Here is a 23,289-nt window from a genome sequence, read left to right on the forward strand (position 1 = left end):
TCCTTCTCCCTGCATAATATTTACCTCCTGCACCTAACCCTCGTTTATCTAAATCAGTGGTTTTCAAACTGGGGTACACGAACTCTCAGCAGGGTGTACACATGAAAAATCCTATAATGGCAGACAATGGATTTTATTTAGTAAGACTTGGCAATCTAATTGTAGATATAGTATGACCCTATCTCAGATAGGGGTAAGCAACAAGTTGGTAGCTCTCAACCAGAGGTCTGGAGCCCCCTAGAGGAACTTCAGCAAGTTTCAAGGGGGCATCCAAGCAGGGCCAGCATTAGAGTGGCTGGGGACCAGGGCAGAAAGCTGAAGCCCCACTGCATGGGCCTGAAGCCCAGGTCCCTGTGCCCCACCGCCCAGGACTGAAACTGAAACCTGAGCAATGTAGTTCATGGGGCCCTCTGTGGCGTGGAGCCCCAGGCCATTGCCCTGCTTGCTACCCATTAAGGCAGCCCTGGCTTTTATATGCAGAAAACCAGTTATTGTGGCACGGAGTATTTATAGCATGTTGGGGGGTGGGGTGAGTGGCTCAGAAAGAAAAAGGTTGAGAACTTCTGCAGTAGACAACATTTGGAAAAGGGTATAAAACCTAAGCATCTGAAAACCACTGATCTAAATGTTACGGATATCCTCAAAGCACTTTAGATAATCAAGCTTCTATTGTGCCGATCATATGTAACATTTAAAAGTAAGGGTAAATATTATAGCTGATGTTGGATGTTGCAAAAATTCTCAAATGCTTCTATTTACTTTCATAGTGCTCTTTTTAAATGATTGAGCTTCAAGGAGTATAGATTTTAAAAATAGCCTCCTGCTGGGCACAATTTAATGGGATTTTCTACTTCAGCATACAATCAGTCATCTGGGGATTTAGAACAACACTTGTCAAAATATCTGAGTGCCCAGGAAGTATAAGATATGATTTTCCTATAGACCTGTCTTCCTGCAATCCTCCAGCATTCTCAGTAAGTGAGATCCTTGGCTGCAGTAAGTCAGCATAGCTCCATTGACTAGCTGGCCCACTCTCTCAAAATTAACTTCAGTAGCTACATCTTGCAGTGCTGGTTAAACAACCAGGGCCACCCAGAGGATTCAGGAGACCTGGGGCACAGCAATTTTTGGGGCCCCTTCCATAAAAAAAAGTTGCAATACTATAGAATACTGTACTCTTGTGGGGGCCCCTGCGGGACCTGGGGCAAATTGCCCCACTTACCCCCCACTCTGGGCGGCCCTGATAACAACATCTTTCCTCTGTCACTTGCAGGGCAAAAGCTTCTTTTGTTTCTGACATGCCATCATGTTGGCCTCAACCTTGCTCTGCCCAGGCAAGTGGGCACTTCTGCGCAAATCCATACCATCCTTGTTTGAAGAAACTTCTTTGTCTAGGTGATATCTCTCAAACCTTATATTTCTGACTTGTTACCAGTGACCCGGGTCTTTGACAGAGCACTTGGCTTCTTGATCAACTGACTTCTGTCAAAAAGTAACAAAAAAAAAAAATCAACAATTTCAGTCATAAAATTAGCTGACAAGCTCCTTCCATTTTCAGCATCAGCCTGGAAATTAGAATTCCCCCCTACCCATCCTTCCTTTAGGCTGATGTATATGTCTGAAGAAACACCAGAGAAGGGCCAGGACCTATGCTCACAAAAATCTGTTTGGATTTGTTGAACAGAAAAGCAGGCGAAAGTTCTCATCATGGTGGCATGGAGCCTCTCGTTCCTGTTTTCAATTCCGACTCTGATTATATTTGGGAAACGGCAGCTATCCAATGGGGAAGTGCAGTGCTGGGCCCTCTGGCCTGATGACTCCTACTGGATACCCTACATGACTGTGGTCGCTTTCCTGGTATATTTCATTCCTTTGATTATCATCAGGTAAGAACCCGGTATACACAATGGATATCTGCTGAAAACATCTAGCTGGCAGGTGTGCCGGCAGTTTTTAAACAAATTAATTTGGCATTTGTTTTATACAAATGTTCTATCCTAAACGGATTTGATATAACCGATCCAGAGTAGAACTCCATACTTGTCCAGTTTATTAACTGTTCTCTCCTACTGTATGAGCCCCTGCACTTAATATTGCATAGAAGTTGCCAAGAGTAATAGTTATAAACATTTCTCTGGACAAGAATAGAATCCACAAGTGGATGACTCTCCATAACTGCAGGCTTTTTAAAAGACTCTTTATAATATGCCATCTCTCTTGATATTTATTGAAGAATATTTTTAATAAAAGAACAGAAATGGCATTTACTCTAGTTACCCTGAAACTTAGGGAGTGAGGACACTTTCAATTTCATGTTAGTGTATCAAAAATTGATTACCAGAAGAGGTAAGGAAGTGTTCTTCTCTCCTCCCCCATGATAGTATTGTACAATTGGGTGCATAATAATAAATAAATACAATTTTATACTCTACTAGTAGATCACCATCCACCCATGGATCTCAAGTGTTTTAAAAACATGAATGAATTAAAATTTTTCTAACGTTCCAGTGAGGTAGGTAATTATTATTCCCATTTTGCAAACGGGGAAAAATTGAGCCACAGAAAGGTTATGTGACTTGTCCAGTGTCGCATGGAAAGTCTGCAGTAGAACATGGATCTCCTGATCAGGGCCGGCTCCGGGGGTTTTGCCGCCCCAAGCAGCCAAAAAACAAAAAGAAAAGCGATAGCGATCTATGGCAATTCAGCGGGAGGTCCTTCGCTCCGACCAGGTGTCAGGGACCCTCCCCCAAATAGATGGACATGCCGCCCCTCTCCGGAGTGGCCGCCTCAAGCACCTGCTTGCTAAGCTGGTGCCTGGAGCCAGCCCTGCTTCTGATAGTCCAAACTGCACTTAAGGGATTGGAGGGGATCTAATGCCTTCCTGTGAAGCATCCACCATTGGTCATTGTTAAGGACAGAATACTGGAGTAGTTGGACTGTTGGTTCATTTCTGCATGGCAAGAATAAGTGTAAATATTCTGTTGTAAACTACATACTGTGACAAAGTTCCTCCTTTACCTTGGTGGGTCCTGCGCTCATTGGTAGATTTGTTCACCTCAGTGATCTTCCCCACAGTCTGGGTCAACTCCTCCTGTGTCTGATCAGGAGTTGGGAGGTTTGGGGGGAACCCAGGCCCAGCCTCTACTCTGGGTTCCAGCCCAGGGCCCTGTGGATTGCAGCTGTCTATAGTACCTCCTGTAACAGCTGCATGACAGCTACAACTCCCTGGGCTACTTCCCCATGGCCTCCTCCAAACACCTTCTTTATCCTCACCACAGGATTTTCCTCCTGGTGTCTGATAACACTTGTACTCCTTAGTCCTCCAGCAGCACAGCCTCTCACTCTCAGCTCCTTGTGCCTCTTGCTTCCAGCTCCTCACACACACTTCTTCTCCTCTGGCTCTCCCCTGCCTGACTGGAGTGAGCTCCTTTTTAAACCCAGGTGCCCCGATTAGCCTGCCTTGATTGGCTGCAGGTTTTCTAATCAGCCTGTCTGCCTTAATTGGTTCTAGCAGGTTCCTGATTACTCTAGTGCAGCCCCTGCTCTGGTCACTCAGGGAACAGAAAACTACTCATCCAGTGACCAGTATATTTGCCCTCTACCAGACTCCTGTACCCCACTGGTTTGAGTCTGTCACAATACTTTCTGGACTGAGATTAGACAAAAGTAGTGGCTGCATCACTTCCAATATGCATTGCAAGGGAGACACAGCATGCAAACAACACAAATTTCAATAGCTCTGGTGTGACCATTCATTACCTAATGGATCATGACAAATCCCAAAGGGACGTGCCTCCTTGAAGCTCAAGGATCAACCAGATCGGTCTCTGGCTAGCTCCTAATGGTGGTCTGGCTAGTTATTCAGTTTCTCTGTAACACTGACAATCTTGTCATGCCACTGAGGCCTTTTGGAGTCCATGTGATCACCAGGTGTATAGCAGCATTTCTTGATGCACATGCTTTGCAATTCATTGGTCTTTCATTCCAATGCCTATACTAAGAAAGCTACTGAAACCAAACCAGTGCTGATGGAGGCAGCATTGATACAGAGTTTATACAACTGTAGTTCTATAGATCTGCAGCTTTGTTGCATGCTTGATGTCACGATGTCCCCACAGAGGTCATAGAAGGTCCTGAAATATGGCAACAGCTTCTGTTACATGAGTCTCTACATTTTGCAAGCATCCTCCAGCACTATCTGTGATTCTGCCCAAGTATTTGATAGTTGCCACCAGCTCAATGTCCCATCCAGAGAGCTAATATTGGAGCTGGAGGCTTCTTGATGGCAATGACCAGGAACTCTGTTTTATTCTGATTAATAACTAGACAAATGCATGCTGCTCCTTGCCCCCCAAATCATCATCTGCTGCAATGATTTACCAGACGAGCCAACAAGACAATATTAACATAGTCAGAATCTGAAAGCAGAATGGTACTCAGCGCAATGCCATCAGCTGCCTTCTCAGACTTATGAATCAACCAGTCAGTGCAGATGTTGAACAACTGTGACAGAACACAGTCTTGCTGAACTTCCATGGAGACAGGAAACCACATGTTGTATCTGCCACTATCTCAAACACAGTCTTCTGTTCCACTGTAGAGCTCTATCAATGACACTATTTCTACGAATGCAGAGTTGTCTCTGCAGAGCCACAAACATACTCAATGCACTGAATCAAAGTCCTGACGGAAGTCTATAGAAAGAGCTGAATTTAGTAAGCCATGCACAGCAACGTTAACAAGAGAGCATTTTGAGAAGTGAATGGGTCCATCAGTGATGAAGTTTCACTGTGAAGTTCATGGGGATGGATATTTATTGACATGGCAAATTCCTGCATTTGCTCTTCAAAAGCAAATGGTTTCAGGACAAAGGTGCCTGTTAAGGATCTGCTCTCCCATTCGATGGGAATAGGATCAGGCCCTACATGTACTTGCTTTACAGGACTATTCCTAGGTCAAGTGTTTCATTTGTTATTACAATGTCTCATGCTTTAAGTTAGGACTGATTCTCATCTCACATTGGTTTTACTACAGTGTAACTCCTTTTATTTCAGTTGAGTTACTCCTGCTTTACATCCATGTAAATGAGAAGAGAATCAGATACAAAGTTGTTCCTTTCCATTTCATTTGCAGTAATCACTGGGTGTAAGGCCCGTGTTATACAGCGGGTCAGATTGGGGTGGGGAAACAGGTTAAGGCCAGAGGAAACTTCTATGATTATCTGAACAGGATATTTCAGCCATTTATGGCCTGGAAGCAGTTCTATGAAGACGATACTTTATTTGTATCATCTGGGACATTGGATAGTGACTAAGGTTAGGAATATTGACTATGTATCTATATTTCAATCATGCTTACTCCGGGTGACACCCACAACTAGCCTTTCCTGTACAAAAGTGAAGAAGCCAGACAGTACTGATCAGGGACGGCTCCAGATTTTTTGCCGCCCCCAAACACAAAAAAAAAATGGGAGAGGGAGTGCTGCTGCTGAAGCACAACCCCTCCCCCACCCCAGAAAAACAGAGTGCTGCCACCGGAGGAAAAAAAAAAAAGGACTGCTGCCTCTTGAAAAGTGCCGCCCCAAGCACATGCTTGGAACGCTGGTGCCTAGAGCCGGCCCTGGTGCTGATGGCCCATCAGGGAAGACAATGGATCCTGGAAGAACTTAACCTTCCTGAGAATACTCCGGAGAGCCTCTAAGTAATGGCTGCTATGACTCAGCAAGGTATACAAGGACATGTAACCAGGCCATGTGACTCTGGACCCCATCTTGGGATGTCAGTTTTTTCCCCACAAACTGAGTTTCAGACAAATGGTTCCGGCCATATGCTAAAGCTATATAAGGCAGGAAGTGACATCATCTATTGTTCTTTACTCCCCACACAAGGAGACTCCTGGAAACACCTAAGGAACAAAGTCTGAACTGGGGGAAGTGCTGGACCTAGGCTAAAGAGATTTTTAGCTTGTGTTTGAAAACCTGGGGATTACAAACTGTAAAGCAGGGGTTCTCAAACTGGGGGTCAGGACCCCTAAGGGGTTATGAGGTTACTACATGGGGGGTTGTGAGCTGTCAGCCTCCACTCCAAACCCTGCTTTGCATCCAGCACTTATAATGGTGTTAAATATATTAAAAAATGTTTTTAATTTAAAAAGGGGGGTCACACTCAGAGGCTTGTTATGTGAAAGGGGTCACCAGTACAAAAGTTTGAGAACTACTGCAGTAACGCAAGTGTAGCTTGTGCCTTAAGAAACTGCAGCCTGCTTGTATCATCAGCCAGGGTGAGAATTTGCTAATTCATATCCTATTTTTCTAGTATTTTAGGCTTAGTTTGCCATTTTTTTAAATTTACTAGGTAATCTGTTTGCTATCATTTAATCTATTTTTTGTAGTTAATAAACTTGTTTTTGCTTTATCTAAACCAGTGAGTTTGAGTGAAGTGCATGGGAAATCTAGCTCAAGGGGCAAAGGCTGTTGTATATTCCTCTCCAAACTGAGGGGAGGCAAACTCTATGAGCTTACTCTGTACAAATCCCTGTGCACTGCAAGATGGTATAATTTGGGGGTTTATGCTCTGGAGGCAGTGCATAGCTGGGGGGCTGAGAGTTACCATGATTGTAGCCTTTCAACTGTTGTTTCGTGCAGTGGTTGGTCAGACAGCCTGTATGTAACTGTAGCTGGGTGTGTCCCTACTTGTGTTAAAGCTAGTGGAAGTGCAGGGCCGGGAGTGAGTCTGCAGCATCTCACAGCACCACAGAGAGAGAGGGAGCCCAGGCTGGTGGATCACAGGGCTCAGTGGTAACCCCAGTTCCAGGTGGCACCCCAGGGAAGAACCCACCACACAGCCCAGGATCTGAGACCCCACAAGGAGGGTGGATCTCAGAGCCCACACTCCAGCCTGAGCCAGAATGTCTATCCTTCTATGTTTAGCCCCACAAGCCCAAGTCAACTGACCAGAGCTTTGAGACTTGGTGTGAACATATCCTAATGTCCCTCAGGTGGAGAAGTAGGAAGAATGTACAGTAAGTCACCCAAAGGAGAACATGGGGCCAATCAGCATGGATACTAGAAGTTGGTTAGGTGGCTAGTAACAAAAGAGAGAGAGAGAAGGCCCTGAAAAAGAGCAGAATAGACACAGGCTGAGTGTTTTATGAACCAGAGGTTGACTCATACTCTACTTTTCTTCTGTAAATTCAGAGCTTCTGGCATACTTAGAAAAGGCTGGATACAGCCTTAGACTTAAGCATTTTTGTTCCTTACATCTTTGAACTTGACTCAGTTTTCTAATATATTTTTCTTTATTGAAGTATACTTCTGCTTTTAGTCCCCTTGGAGGGATATTCCTTGTCTGTCCCCAGGAGAGATCAATGATTCCTTAGCCTCAGAGGCTAAGACCAATTTAGGTTCATGGCTAAAGGCACAGCTCAGGTAGTCTTTTCCCATAAGACACTGTTAATGTTGTGATTCTAGTCTTCCTAAAGCCTGGGGAAACCACTGAAGAGGAATATTAAATAGGCTTCCTCAATACCACAAATACATTGTTAACTTCTATTAACTATTATTTTGGATATGCGTAGAGTGACTTGACAGATGGAATTTCCAGAGTTACAGAAGCTAGTTAACCTCAGACACAGACCCCTACCTGTGAGTGAAAGAAGCAGCTCCACCATATGGAAGAGTGTGTTTGTCCTATGTGTAATTATCCAAAGAAGTGTTGTGTTAGGCACACAACCTAGACATTGAACCACATTTCTTAACAGCCTTGAAAATGCCACAGGTAGCAGTATGGAGTGAAGCTATAGCCATGTCAATCCCAGGATACATAGCAGTAGGTTCTCCTGGCTAGTGGAGCCAGTCTTTGTTGTTTTGCTTTGTTTCTTTTATTGTCTGCTGAAATAAATATTCCAAGAGGGTTTCTTAGTTGTCTCTGTTCCTCATTAAGTTAATAGAAAAGCACAGTTGTGGCAACCTTTTTCTCCACATAAATTGGTGAGTCATCCTATATGACATGACAGAAGAGCTAGTGTGTGTGTGTGTGTGTGTGTGTGTGTGTGTGTCCCTCAACCAATTCTCATTAGACACAGTAGTATCAGTCTGATCTATCCCACAGATGATGCAGGAAGAATGTGGGTCTTTATCAGCTTTTTGTTTCATTATACCATAAGTGGCAGCAGATGATGTTGCAATTATCTCATCCAGACTGCAGTAGTATGGCCTAGGTAAGCCAAATGCTAAAGCCTATTGGTGCTGATGTAAAGTGATGGGAACAGGTGACCATGTAGCTTGATGTGTTATGTTTGCAGCTTCTTTTGCAATTAGTGTTCTGTAGTTTTAATGTTTAGCCATAGAGATTGGTTCTGCAGCTTCCAGGAGCAACTGACATCTCAAGCAAAACAAAATAACTGTAAGATCATGGGACCTTTGGTGGCTCAAACCATCAATTTCAGCTGAGCATCTGTCAACTAAAGCTTTTGCTGATACAACTTGGCCTAAAGTCATTCTCTACAGAAAAGCAATAACTTTTGAATTCTGCTCATAGCCAAGTTAACTTTATTAAATCATCCATCCTTTCGTCTAGATTGCACAGCTGTAAGAAACAAAGTCATCATTTGTGCCTCTTGAAGGGAAGAGAAAAAAAAGCCTCAGATGGAAAACACCTGCTGGATCATTCTTTCATCCCAGGAAGGATTATTTCTTCTTGTATATTTTAGTGTTCTAAAGGTAGCCTAGTTTTAAAGAAGAATGAAACTTGAATGAAGTTAGAGAACAAAAAAGGATAAACAAGGTACATACAAAGCAATTTAAAAGCATAGTGTCTTTTTTGGGAATGTTTTATACTGCAATTCAAGGACAAAATTCTAGAGAAACGGACAATTTGGGAATAATTTTGAGGTCAGGAATGTCTTAAGACTGCTAAAACTCAGAAAATTGTGTCTAAAATTTTGAAGTTTTCCATGGGAAAACTCCTACATCCTCTATTATAGATATAAATGCCCCTTTCTAGTCATGTTGGTATACTTCTCATTACATAGAATGTCATAACATATATTGACTGTAAAGTTGTGCTGTGTCTAGTGGTCAGAGTTAGATGTATCCAGCTAGTCAGAATCAGAAAGCAAGCAAGGAGACTTTAAATATACACCTATAATTCAAAATATAATATATCGAGATGTTTTTAAATAAGGCTTCAGTTGAGGAAGGTAGGTAGGCATGTGCTTAAATCCATTTCCATCCTTGTTCCCTACTTAACTTTAAGCAGGTGCTTACGCCCTGTTAAGGTCCATCCAATTTAAACAGCTATTTCAGGAAAGCACCTACGTACTGCTTTACTTTGAACTGGATGGGTTTGCTGAATCATGGCTTAAGTGCTTGAAGAAACTAGATCATAGCTTTTTTTTTTTGATCTTTCATCTGTGGAATTATGCATTAACAAGCGTACTTGAATCTAAACATTCCTAATTATACTAATTTCATATATAAGTGAGAAAAGCATTACATGGTTTTCACTCCTCCACATCATGCAATTCATTAACAAATGAAATGTGTAACAGACTGACAGTATCCTGAACAAATTGTATGGAATTAAGATAGACCTTATTGAATTAGGGTTAATATCTTTGGAGTACATTATATTAAAAAATGCAATCATATATAGGTTATTGTGGAATTGTATGCACTTTTTATGGAAGGGGGCAGAAGCTAATGTTCTTTCTCCATTAGCAGCCCTTTGAAGCAACCCCCTCTAAAGAGATGAACATATACTTTTTCAAACTGGATTCTCCAGGGACCAACAGATAGAAAAAGTTTTCTTTTGATAAATAGCCTAGGTTTAAACTGGATCAGGGCCTTCTTGCTTATCCAGAAAATGGACAGGATTTCTAGTCCATGGAGAGCCCCAATTCTTAGGGTAGGGTTGGAAGGACTGGACCTGCTGAGGCCTCAAGACGATGTGCTTGTTCTGAGCCGAAGCTGTGATGCACTCATAACAATAAGGAAACCCCTTGCTTGGTGATTTGAAGGACTGCTCCTGCCAGAATCTACATTAGGGTTGGGGTGAACTCTGGTAAGCTTATTAGCATTCATGTATTGTTTTTTGTATGTTTTCTCTCCAGAGATTTTTACTTCAAGAAAAAAAATAGGCCTGCGCAGAAAGGGCTGTGTGGTAGCTTATAATATAGCAATTATGCTGTTGTCTGTCTCTGAAGAAGTAGAAAACAGGTGTGCTTGGGCAGCCTTTCTCTGCTGAGAACAACACACTGAAGGCAGGGAACTATGCAGCCAGGCAATACCCTAGTCAGACAGGAGAGAGGACAGAGCAGGTTTCCACTCAGGAGAGGTAACAGCTTGGAAGCTGGAAGCCTGAGTGAATGCCCTGGGTGGGCCACTGTGGGGGAAAATACAGGTGCAGTCACTCTGAACTATAACAAAATGTACTTTGTTTTATCCTGTCATTTTCTAATGAGAAGCTACCTTTGTACATAGGCTCAATCCTGTAAGGTGCAGGATGCTCATTGACATCAAGAAATGAATTGCAATAAAAGTGCTTCAGTTGCAGAGCAACCAGCCAAGCCAGCAAATACAAATAGCACCTAGGACCAGATAGACGTTAGCCTTCCTTCCACCATGACTTTATGCTTATTGTATTACAGTGGCAGGGACAGGTGGCCATGAGGGTGCTGGCTTTCAATTTTCCCCAGGGGTGCTCAACCCAGGCCCCACCCCCACTCCACCTCATCCTAATTTTCTGTTGCTCTGAATTTTGTAGTAGTAATTTACATTGTGCAAGATGGGGTTGTACAATGCAGCATGGTAGCATTTTATACTCTACACACGGGTAAATGAGTGCACATGCTGCAGGGTAGCAGACATTCACGACTCAGGTGTTCTCACAGTGGGCAATGAAGGATCTCAATACCCCATAGGATTAGGCCCAAAGCATAGGGCAGGGGGTGGGAAAGAGGAAAGAAAGAAGGAGCAGTATGGTTCATGAATGAGAGTTAGGCATATTCCCTCTGTCTGCATTTCAAAACCTTATACTCAGATCACAGGTGGGAATGTGCTTACATGTATATTTCACAAATGCTTTTCCTTTTGTTGAATAATTTTTAAGCAAACATTATCCTTGGTATACTCTAGGGCAGTGCTTCTCAAAGCCGGTCTGCCACTTGTTCAGAGAAAGCCCCTGGCCAGCCGGGCCGATTTGTTTACCTACTGCATCCACAGGTTTGGCCGATCGCGGCTCCTACTGGCTGCGGTTCGCTGCTCCAGGCTAATGGGGGCTGCGGGAAGGGCGGCCAGCACATCCCCCGACTCGCGCCGCTTCCCTGAACAAGTGGCAGCCCAACTTTGAGAAGCACTGCTCTAGGGTGACCAACTGTCCGGTTTTCGACTGGAACACCTGGTTGAAAACAGACCCTGGCAGCTCCGGTCAGTACTGCCACCCAGAACATTAAAAGTCCAGTCAGCGGTACTGCGGGTACCGCTAGTCCCTGTCTGTCCTGGCACTGCGTTGCACCCCGGAAGTGGCCAGCAGATCTGGCTCTTAGACGGGGGGGCGGGCAAAGGGCGGTGAGACAAAACCAGAAAAGTGGAAATATTAATTTTGTGGTTTTACTCTTGTTCATATGAAAATCCAGTCTGTAAAAAATAAATAAAATCACATCTTCAAGAGACACTAAAGTACATTAAAGGAAAAAGCAGCAAAGGAAGAAAAGGGGACAATGAGTGAAAAAAAGAGACCAGAATCAACATGGCCTTCCATTTTAAAAAAGTGCTGCATAACATTTGTCCCTTAGATCTTGAAAGGAAAGTTCCTGATCCTGAAATGGACACTGGTATAACTGGACCAACTACATCAATTAAAACAAATTTACAGACGGTATTTGGATTGGCACCGAGCTGATTATTGTTTTTGTTGAAGACACAGCTAAAGAATTAAGCAGTGGAGCTAGGTGACAAGTTCTTGTCCAAACATAGACGTGTGTGTGTGTGTGTGTGTGTGTGTGTGTGTGTGTGTGTGTGTGTGTGTGTGTAAGGGAGGGCTCCATGTTAGCTCACAATGATTGTAGTTTCAAGTGATTACACTCCTTGAGTGATGTTAGCGTTGTAGGTGAATATCATGGTCTCTTGCAGATAGTTAATTCCAAGCATAATATTTTGGAAGTCTGCAGAGAACTCGCATATGCCTGCTCATTCAATAAAAATTCTTAAAGGTTCTGGCTCAGGCCAGAGGTTGCAACATGGAAAACATCAGGTAAGAGCTCCAAAAATTTCAACTTCCTACTTCCTTTTTGGAGAAGGATGCCACCAGGGCAATGTAGAATCTAATACAGAAATCTTCCAGGAGATTCCAGCACTGCAACATCTCAGAAAAGGACACATACACACACACTATTTCTCCTCTACCGCTTTCGCTATTTTTAGATCCATCAGCTGAATATACATTTTTCTCCCTTGTCTGTCCCTCTTAATATATCACTATCTTTGCTATTATAATTATATTTTAATTTTGTAACTGCATTATTTAGTTTATAATTTTGGTGGATACTGTTTGTATGGAAGATGCTGTTGCAGTATTTTAATATGAAATCACTTAACAGAAGAAAATGGACTACATGAATACAACCTTAGATACTTGTTTGGCCCCTTTTATCATAGTGCCCGAGCACCTCAAAATCTCTCGCTATCCTCACAAAAGTGCTGCAAGATAGGGAAGTGCTATTTCCCCTGTTTTACAGAGGGGGGAATTGAAGCACAGAGAAGCTAAGTAGCTTCTCCAAGGTCACACAGGAAGCCTGTGGCAGAGCAGTGATTTGAACCTCCGTCTCCCAAGTACTAGGCTAGGCCAATCTTGCACGCGCGCACACACTCTCTCTCACACACACACACTTCCTTCATTATTACCTACCCCTGCAATACCATAAGTATAAACTCATGGCAGAAGGAGGGCCAATTCACATCAGGTTCTAGGTGCTGTGAATGGGGCTCCCTATTTTCTTATTTGGTTGCATGGTTTGCAACAAAATCACAAAAAAGTACTTTTATTGCTATTTCTAGATGTCGATGACATTTTCCGGTAGGATGGAGAGAAATGAATACACTATTACAGAGGATTAGAGTCAGGATACAATGATAAGATCAGTAGCAATGTAAGGGAGAGCAAATGCCATGCACTATAAAAATGTTTATTTTTTAAAATGTGTTTCAGTTCAGTACTTCAGAGAACAGTATATTTTGCAACCTCCAGCCTCAAAAGCTTTTTGTGTGTGGTGCTCATCACTATGGTGTCAAGTCACCCTTAGCTATTGTACTATTTCTTGGAAGCCCAGGAGTTTAAAAAGCTAATACACTAACTGCAATGTATAAACTCTGATATCCAAAATTGCTAGTGGCCACTGGGAAATAACCCTTTCTGCTATTATTAGCAATTTACCCATCTAGTTGGAAGAGGAGTGGGGGAGAAGTGTTTCTCTGGGTGGAGACAGCCAACAAAAGTTTGATCAGGTAAATTATTACCTCCCTCTTATGAAGATTTCTTCCACTCCACAACCTTCCACTCCACAGAGATGTCTCAATGGGGGAAATGTTTGCACTGCAGCATGTTACCATGCTTGTGCAAACATGCTTCTGTGTGGTCTGAGCAGGCCTGGAGATTGGACCCATCCCACATTTCTGGTTTCCTAATGTTGAATCTTCCAGGAAGATTTATGCCGTTCCTGATCTGAAGATCCTGACGTCAGCTATGATCAATGTGGTGCTCAAGAATCAGCTAAAAATTCGAGTGGTGGGGGCAACTGCTATGTTCTAGGGTGTCACACACAATATACAATAGGAACTACCAACGCTGCCCAGCATTATAGGCATGATCCTATTTCACAGGGACATACACTACTCCTCCTTAAAAAAAAAAAAAAAAGGGCAAAACTCTCATTGACTATGATTGGGTTGGCCCTAAGTTCCACTAAGGCCCCTTTAACGCTTTATTGGTGGCATAGATGTGACCTAAATGGGCCCTCAGAACACACCCATGTAGAGTTGCCAGAGTAAGCTTATGCCAGCCCACAACATAACATTTATGAGAAGTGGAATGAAGGAGAAGTCTGGGGCAGGGAGGAGGTCTGGTCAGAGCTCAACGTGCTCCAGCCTCCGCTATTCATTGATTATTAGGGCTCATGGAGGTTATGTGATGCAGATCATAGATTAGAGCGGTATCAAGGCTGCTCCGACACCAGGAATTGCTCCCAACGACACCTGTATCCAGGGAATTCAAAAATACTTAAAGGGGCCATCTTTGTTCCTCTCTTCCATGCCTGTGCTAAGCATCTGGATGTACTAACTGCTGATCGGGACCAATGGGTGCAGGATCAGGGCCTAGTTAAAAGGCTTTAAGTGCCTACGTGAGCCATATTGATGGGTTTATGAAGCCAAGTCACTTGGAAATTTGCACTTAAAGAATTTCTGAAATAACTATAACTGTGCATAAAGCTTATATTTCCCATATATGTAAGTACTTAAAAGCATTAGGCTAATGCTTTTAGATGCATATTACATTTGATCACAAAGAAGGCACCATCTCAAAGGGAGGAGGGAGAGAGAAATTTGTATTAGATCTATAATATTCCTATAGCACTTTACTACATGGCAGTAATTATAAAAATGAGAGACATAATTTAGTAAACTGAACAGGGTTTTTCTTTTGTCACACAGAAAAACTGTCTTTAAATCAAGATACCATTTAAAATCCCCCACACCTTTGTTTCTGTCAAGTCCCCCCACCCTCATCTCCTTCAATGTTACTGGAAACTAAAATACCACCCACCGAACACACAAGCACAGCGTCACAGAAGAAAGGAATATGTCTGGACAGGAAGTCAGACAACTTCCTGCATTTTACTTAGATATTTTTTTTTACAACAAAACATGAAAATAGGGAGAGAACATTTCTTTAATAACCTCTTCTGTACACCCGCTTCATCTACTGTTTAAATCAACTCTTGAGTCAACAACATTGCAGATACATTTGAAACATGTTTGAAGGCACCGTCAGGTGCAATTCATTCTAAGTTAGCTCTGTCTGAATCTCTATAAAGACTGTTTGCTCTACAGGAGTGTACTGATTAGAATGATATTACATTGTTTGGGAAGGCACATCCATAGTGTAAACAAGGGATAAGCTTTTACATCTTCAGACACAAAATGTAACTCACTATAAGTATTCAAGTTTGACTGAACAGTTTTTTCTTGTCATAGTCCAGTTACCATACATGTCTTTCAGGTTTCTCTCATACTGCAGCTGATTTATAGCACCTGCTATTGTAATAAGCTGGGTGAAACCCTATTATGGGTTGAATTAGAATCTCGTTCAAATTGATGCACGGACAAGACCTTCATTTAAGATACATAAAGACAGGAAAAGGATCACATCTAAAGCAAGGCCTAATACAACCTGCCCGGAAACTAGCACCATGTGGTCAAAAGGTTCCACTGGGTACTGTGACAAGGGCAGGGAGAGGAAAGCAGAGAATCCAGAAATGGAACAGACAAGAACAGGGGGGCAGAAGCAAGAAAAAGCAGTACCTGTGAACACAGTCTATACCCTGGAGAAAGCTAGACAGTGAGTTTATAGGTCTGTTGGCCAACAAGGCTTCAGGTTGTAAACTGAGAAATCACTCCTTTTGTTCTTAGTCCATTCTGCGTTTGGAGAAGCAAGACTTTGGTATTTTCTTTGGTGCAATCGTGTTTACAAGGAAACTGTAGAATTCATCAATTTCTACATCTACTAGAACATTACCCAGGGCACTGAAATTTAAGGCAATGGCAACATGACCAACTCTTGCAATTGTATCACAAGTCTCAAATAGTTAGGGTTCTCGGTAATGGCCCAGCCCTTGAAGGGAACCTAAACTTTTGTTAAAACAAAGTATGTTTCTCACCCTCCTGGTTGCAGAGAAGAGCCCCCACAATGTAACCTGAGTGTACCCTAAAGGTTAAGAAACCAAAATGTAAACAATAAGAATACAAATATACTGATATTACTTCAGAGCTCATTTTGTGGCCTGGATTCATGACTTTTGCACAGTTGGGGATGGCAATACTGCAAAGGTCCAGAATAACCTAAATCTAGGAAGATCTGTTCCTACAATTAATGTCTCATCTCCTCAGAACCTCAGTCTCAGCAACCAAATAATATATTATTTCACTTCCTCCCCTTCTATACATTTATTTAAAGAACCACTTCCCATTTAATACAGTTATAATCTAATATGATCTATAATCTAAAATCTAGTGTACCTGGAGTTACAAGGTGAGGGCTTGGGATCTGAACACAAAGGAAAAATTTAACCTACACAACTAAAGTTCCTTTTTTCTTCTTTTTTCTTACTTCAAAATCATAATGTTTTCAACACAAAATGATAAATCAGCCCAGGATTGTTTAAAAGACCTACAAGGCTTAGTGAATCTTTCAGCAAAGTGGGCTGAATTGGGAGCTTGCAACACACCATGAAAATCAGAATTTCATGCATTTTGGTGTTTTGTTAATGTTTTACTCAGCTCCACTAAGCATGAGCCAGAACTAGTTCAAATATAAAAGGAAGTAATCAGAGCCTCTTCCCAAAGCACGTGATGAATCCTGTGTGGGTTATATGTACTCTTCATTACAAAAGTTCCTCCTAAGTCATTGCCTTTTGTCAGGGGAGAATCAGAAATGCCAGAACATGACAAAACAGACCATTTTCCACAGTTCCTTCAGTCATTATTCAGGCAAAATTCCCAACTATTCTGGAGGCGATATTTCCAACCAGCCTGAAACCAAGATGACTAGGAGTATCAGCAAACTGCAGTAGTGACATGTCCAGTCTCATTTTGGGTCCATTGCTACAAAGTGCCATCATCTGTGATTGAAGTCACTTGGCCAGATTCTGAGAAATGCTGAATATTGCAATTTCAACAGGAGTCAAAGGTGCCAATTACCTCTTGGAAATCACCTGATATGCACACCCATTAATGAGGGGACAATTTCTGTGGAACGATAGCCACTGGAGTCAGTGGATATTGACTTCTGTCATACGAACACTTGACTCATTCATGTCATGTGAAAGGGGCCAGAGATAGTTTCTTTTTTGTAATACTCTTGTGTCAGAGCTTCACTATAGTTAATAGCTCATATCTGAGGTCTTTATATAGAATTTTGTGCCTTCAGAAATTCAGAATCTGTGAAAGGTTTGTGTTCTGTTTAGTGGTTTATTTAAACTCACAAATTGTCCTTTCCTGTGGTTTAATCTGTTAAATATAGGAGTAGTATTAATAACACTAGTCACTTATTTAGTACAAGTCTGAATTCACAAAAAACCAAAGTAGTTTGAAATATGGAGAATAAAAGCTGCAAGATGGGGGGGGGGCGGGGGAGGGGGGAAATCAGAGTTCCAGTGGAACAATCAGACTGCAGCGAGGGAAAAATAAGCAGAGAAAAAGTAAGTAATCAATATTTGAAAAGAAAATGCAGTTTAAAAACAAGATGCTAGAGTGAAATAGAAGCCAGATAAGATAAAAGGTTAGTGAGAAATCACTGAACAGGAATAAAAATATCAAAGCCAGTTTATTGATTGCGATTGAGTAGTTTCTGCTTCTGAGTCCATCTGAGAACCTAGAGGCTAGATTCTGACGTTACAAGCAATGTCAGCCTGACAGTTCACTTAAATAATTGTAGGTATAATAGGTGTGTGAAAGCAAATTAGTCAACGATTTACAAGTCATTGCCAACAATTAGGAGGCATAATACAACCATGCATCTGCATGGTGTTACACATAGCAGAGAAAAAGCAACAATAGAAAAACTTAGATGATAATTGTAAGCAATTTTACAGAAAATGAATTTGTCTGTTTATCAACTACATACTGGCCTATAAATATTGAGCCTGGATGAGCTTCTACCACAGTATATTTATCAAATGAAAAATACAACCGTTTTGTTTCTTTAAAGCTAAGTAGATTTAATTTTCATTAATGTTTTTCTGATTCTGAGGATCAATAACACCTGTATGTATTGTAACAAGCAGACATTTTATATCAAAGAAAAATGATCTGACTCTCCTTCCAGAGCAGCAGCTTGCAGGGCATCTCTCTGGAGTTCCTCAGCAAATCTCAAAAATGAAACAAAAAATAGGAACTAAGCAATTTCTGCCTCCCACAGGCCTTACCTTGTAATCCATCTTAAGTTCTCCGCCTGGCTGCCTGGCTGCCATCACATCCTTCCCACGGAGTAAGACTAAGCTCCCCAGACCACCTCTCCTAAGTCTCTTTCACTCAACTGCATTGGGCTCCTTTCTTTTAACTCCTTCCTTAGTCTGGCACACCCTCCAGGTGTAACAAGTTGGGGTTAGAGTTCTCAGGCAAAATCTTGGTCCCAGTGAAATCTATGAAGTCAATGGGAGTTTTTTCCAAAGAGGCCAGGATTTCACACATAGTTCCTGTCACCACCCTAGTTGTCATGAAAAGGGCTTGTCAGAAATATTAAATCTATATCAAGAGACGTGTAGAGAAAATATTGTCTGTTGCTAAATTAGTTCCGTTGAGGTTACAAGGTTGTGCGCCCATCTACGGTCTGCTTATATCTTGACCATGACTGCTGATACAAAGAGATGCTAGACAAGGTTGAGACATGGCTGGAATTGTGCACAGTGCATAAAGATGGCTGTGCTTTTGTACTACATTCCACATCTGTTTCTTATTTTCTTTGTCTGCCATCCCGGTCTCTCACAAATAGGAACTGCTTCCTATTCTTTGGGACTGTCTTTTCTGTTTGCTCTTCCTTCTTAAGAAAGAAGTGAGGACTTGAGCCTCATTTTGCTCATGGCTTTGAACACCTAAGCAGAAGCCTTCGGTTAACTTAAACTGAAAATAAACAACAAAACCCAATACCTGAGCTTTTTACGTGGAATTTTTTAAAAAGTACAAAACTTTACAGTTGTTTATAATTCCATGACTTTGCAGCTGAACAATAAATACCAATGGAACTGAACAGCTAACTGTACATCTAATTTGTACGACAATAGCACTTAGAGCCGTAACTGAGATCATGCTGCCACTGTGCTCCACAAAGCAGCCATCAGGAAGCAGTCACAGAGTGATGTGCCTCTCCTTGGAACCCAAACTTAGCAGCATTACAGCACAGCTAGGCTCTATCAGTCAAGTCAGCCACTATCCCCAAATCATTTCCAAATACAGCCTGGTGTGTGAGTCGAGAAAATAATACATAGAAGCATCAAAAAGAAAGTCACTTATGGTATAGCTATATTTGAACAAGCTACCTGCAATGAACTGGTCCCTGATTTTTGAATATCGCAAATAAAAATAAATAGTATGCACGTTATGTATGGTACATCGAGTAGCTCAAGGCCTTCTTTGACATTGTTTGAAGCCACTAACTTTCAGCTGTTTATCTTTCTCTGATTTTTTGCAATGTTATCTCATTTATTTCAACATCAGTGAGATACACAGGGGAGAATCCCGGGGTGCATTAGAGAGCATAACTGAATAATAGTAGCCATTGTAAGAATAATTACACTAATTGAACTTCAGTGTAGTAATTAGATGTTGTAAGCATCAGATCTTGTATACCTAGATGCAACTACATATTCAAATCCTGGAAGGATTTGTTCATTCTTTCATTCTGCGTACCGTAAACAGAATAGCATGCAATTTATTTTGGGCTGAAATCTTAAAGATCCAGATTTATCTTTTCTGCATTAAAATAGGATATCCACATCTTCAGTCTGCATTAGGTATAAACACAGGTCTTCATACTTCTCTTCCACAATGGAAATCAGCTGTGACCAAATAGTGTCCCCTGAATTAAATACAGTGCAGAGGGACATATCCTAAATGAGATTACAGAAGACTGTTATAGATTCTGGGATCCAGGGATTCTGACTTTTAGAATGAATACCTAATTCAGAATACCCTTCTCCAAATGCAGAGCCAAAATAATTGGTTTGGCATGTTTCAGAATATGTTCACAAGAATGCTCTGGAAGCTGCTGCCATATAAAGCACTGGGATGTACTTGATGGCCTACAGGGTTATCGTTTTCTGTAAAATGGGTGATGCTAGGAGTCAAACTAGACTATGTAGGATGTCCTCAGTGGCAAGGGTTCACCAGCAGCAGACTTGCACCTTGCCCAAGCTTAGACAGAAAGTACCAGTACACTGTGGTGCTCTGCCATGGGATGGAAAGATATTCTTTATGCCATACATGGGACTCGTTAACCCCCAATACACCAGTGGCACAGCTGTTTGCCAGTGAAGGCAGGATTTGATCCTATGTTTTATTACTTTTTGTAGACAGTCTGAAAAATCTCATGACAAGATAACGAGGACAAACTACTGCTCTTATGAAGAGTGCTATTTTTCCTGCCCCGATAATGTGCTACCAACATCTTTTGTCCCAGAGGTGGCTGTATTTAAAATGTTCTTGTATGGATCTTGTTTTTGAAACTATGGGATCTTTCATCATGTAAAGTGATACTTAAATGTAAATTGTTTGTTACTATTTGTTATTTTGTTGATTATCTCAAATCCTCAAGAGCTTATATAAACCCTTAAACAAGCTGAATTCTGGTTGCGTTCAGATATGGACTGAGGGGAAACAAAAAAGCAAGAACTTCAGGATATGGCATTTTGGTACCAGAAAACTTTGGATGAAATGGGATAAAACAGTCAAGGAAGAGCCTAGAAGGGAAAAAAGCTAACAACAATAAAACCAAACCATTTCTATTAAGTACTGTTTACGTATCATCTGATAGCAATGAATGCACCAAGAATAAATGAAGGCCTATGTGAATATGTTCGAAAGGTTAAGGATTAATTAAAGGTAAGAATGAGAAACACAGAGTATATAAAAGAATGAATTATTAAAGATAACGCCACAATCAAAGGTTAGAGACTAAATTGCACATGAGGTAGATATTGTTCTGGCCCATAAAGAGAAAAAGAGGTCAGGTAAATAAAATACAAACAGGATCTGTATAAGCCAGCAAGATAATTTCTTGTCAGAAGAGGCAGGCTTTGTTAGAAAATAAAATGAATGAATGATTTGCCTCAGAGTAATGAAAGGAGAAATGTCAATGACAGAAATAGATTTTTCAAAGGTTGCAAAGAGATGTGAAGGAAATCTCAGGTCAAAGCAGATGATCCAGTCACTGAAAACCTCTGAAGATCAAAAGGAAAATTCTAAGGTCAGCCAGGAGTTAGCCAAATGTTTTAATGAATGGAGCAAAGAGAGCAGGCTGGAATCTTTAGCTGATGTACATGAAAGCCTTATTGGCTGTATTTGCAAATGCTTCTGGTTCAGATGCTGAAATTCAATTTTCACAAATATTGTGCATGGAAACTGGATGACTAATTTCTACAGAAATGAACCCAAAAGGGATGCAAGCACAGTCACTGCAAATCTGAAAATGAGAATGTCTACAGAAAGGCCTCTTGCATTGTTTTCCTAGGTCTACCTGAAAGTGAGTTGAAATTAAGATGACTTATAAAACAAATGGTTATTTATTGTTGATGAAGCCATATGATAGAAAGATAGGAGTAAAAGACACTTCTTGATCTCTATAAAGCTACTGAAAACAGTCCCAAGTTTCAGCCTGGTTCACTGTGGAGTTGCTAGCGTCAGATCCCATGCTCTGGAGTTGTAGTCTTTGAGTTTGGAAAAGCTAAGAGGAAACAGGAAGCATGTATGTGTGTCAGAGACTGCAGCTGCAACTGCTTCTGAAGCTGTATAATTGTTGTCTAATGAGTGCAGGATCAGGTCCTAGAATATACCTGCTTTTCTTCTTTCTCATATTCTTCCAACTCAGGACTCATCTCAGGATGGTGGAGTTACAGGCAGGAGTCAGAACCACCATGTTGCGTGATGGACACTTGACAAAATTACTGGACTTAGTGATGGACATTGGTGGGGCTGGGAGTGGGCTCCAGGCTGAGGCAGGGGGTTGGATTGTGAGAGGGTGTATGGGCTCTGGGCTGGGAGGGTGGGTTCTGGAGTGGGGCCAGAAATGAGGGGTTCAGGGTGTGGGAGGGGACTTTGGGCTGAAGCAGGGATTTGGGATTCGGAGGGCAGAATTCATATCCCCTGCAGATTTTTTTGCTTCCCCACAGAAAAATGACTTTGATGAAGAAACAAAGGGAAGCCACGAGTAGTCATGTGACCCTCCCCAGCATTATGTTTTGGGTGCCCAGGGCAGCTGGCAGAGAGGTAAATCACTGTGAGGCAGGGGATGAGACTGGGGAAGACCCAGCTGGTGGTTCCTACCCTGCGCCAGGCTTAGCTGCTAGTCCCGGCTGAGCTGGGCAAGACAGGACTTCCTCTCCCCCTGCACAGCATCCAGGGCTGGGTGAGACCTACTCCCAGATTTTTCCCTAGGCTACAAGAAGCTCTGCAACCCCTACCCCACCACCACCCCACTTCCTGCACCCATTACTCCTCAACTATAGGAGGAAGTATCACTGTACAGGGAGCTGCTTTCCCATCCACCTAACCCCCATGCATCCAGACCCCCTCATATGCAAAACCTCCCACCGAGCCTCAACCCCTATACCCAGAATCCCCTCTGCTGAGCCTCACTCCCCCTGCACCTGGAACACCGATGAGCCACCAGCACCCAGATCCCCATACCACACCAAGCCCCACTCCCCCAGCATCTGGACCCCCCACCATTGAACCTCCTATACCCAGACCTCCCTGACGAGCTCTGTCCCCCCTGCATTCAGAACCCCACTTCCACCAAACCCCAACCACTTTTACCTGGACCCAGCCACACAGAGTCCCATTACCATTTCATCCAGAACCCCCCCCAACAAACCCCTGTGCATCCAGATCCCCCACTGAGTCATCCACAGCCACATTGCCCTACACAGAACCCCGCTCAACCCACACCTGGCTCTCCGCCACACTTGGATCATGCTGGGCTGAGCCTGCCTTCCCACACTGATGCACCTGGCATGGAAGGGGCAGGGCCCTGGTATGTTTCTGGGGGAGCTGCAAAGTGATCTCCCATCTCTGTGCAGCTAGTGGCCTGTGCTCCCTAATGCCATGCTGGAGTCTCCACATGTCATAGCATTCCTTCCCAGTTCTGGACCTTAGCGTCCAAAATATGGGTACTAGCATGAGTTTCCCTAAGCTTAATTACCAGCTTAGGTCTGATATGCTGCCACCAATCAGGAATTTTCCAGGGCCTGATACCCTCTGGTCCCCCCAAAACCTTCCCTGGGGACCCCAAGAACCCAGATCCCTTG

At 42.4% G+C, this 23,289-nt stretch overlaps 1 protein-coding gene across 2 annotated transcripts in view; it reads left to right on the forward strand.

Moving 5' to 3' along the window:
• Nucleotides 1-23,289, forward strand: part of NPSR1 (neuropeptide S receptor 1) — a 104,648-nt gene that overhangs the window by 70,127 nt on the left and 11,232 nt on the right. For both annotated transcript variants that reach the window (XM_030549353.1, XM_030549354.1), the window contains exon 5: nt 1,685-1,886. In XM_030549353.1, coding sequence (XP_030405213.1) covers nt 1,685-1,886 — 202 coding nt within the window. The remainder of the gene's footprint in view (nt 1-1,684; nt 1,887-23,289) is intronic.

This window comes from Gopherus evgoodei, chromosome 2 (genome assembly GCF_007399415.2).
Source record: "Gopherus evgoodei ecotype Sinaloan lineage chromosome 2, rGopEvg1_v1.p, whole genome shotgun sequence".
Classification (NCBI taxonomy): Eukaryota; Metazoa; Chordata; order Testudines; family Testudinidae; genus Gopherus; species Gopherus evgoodei.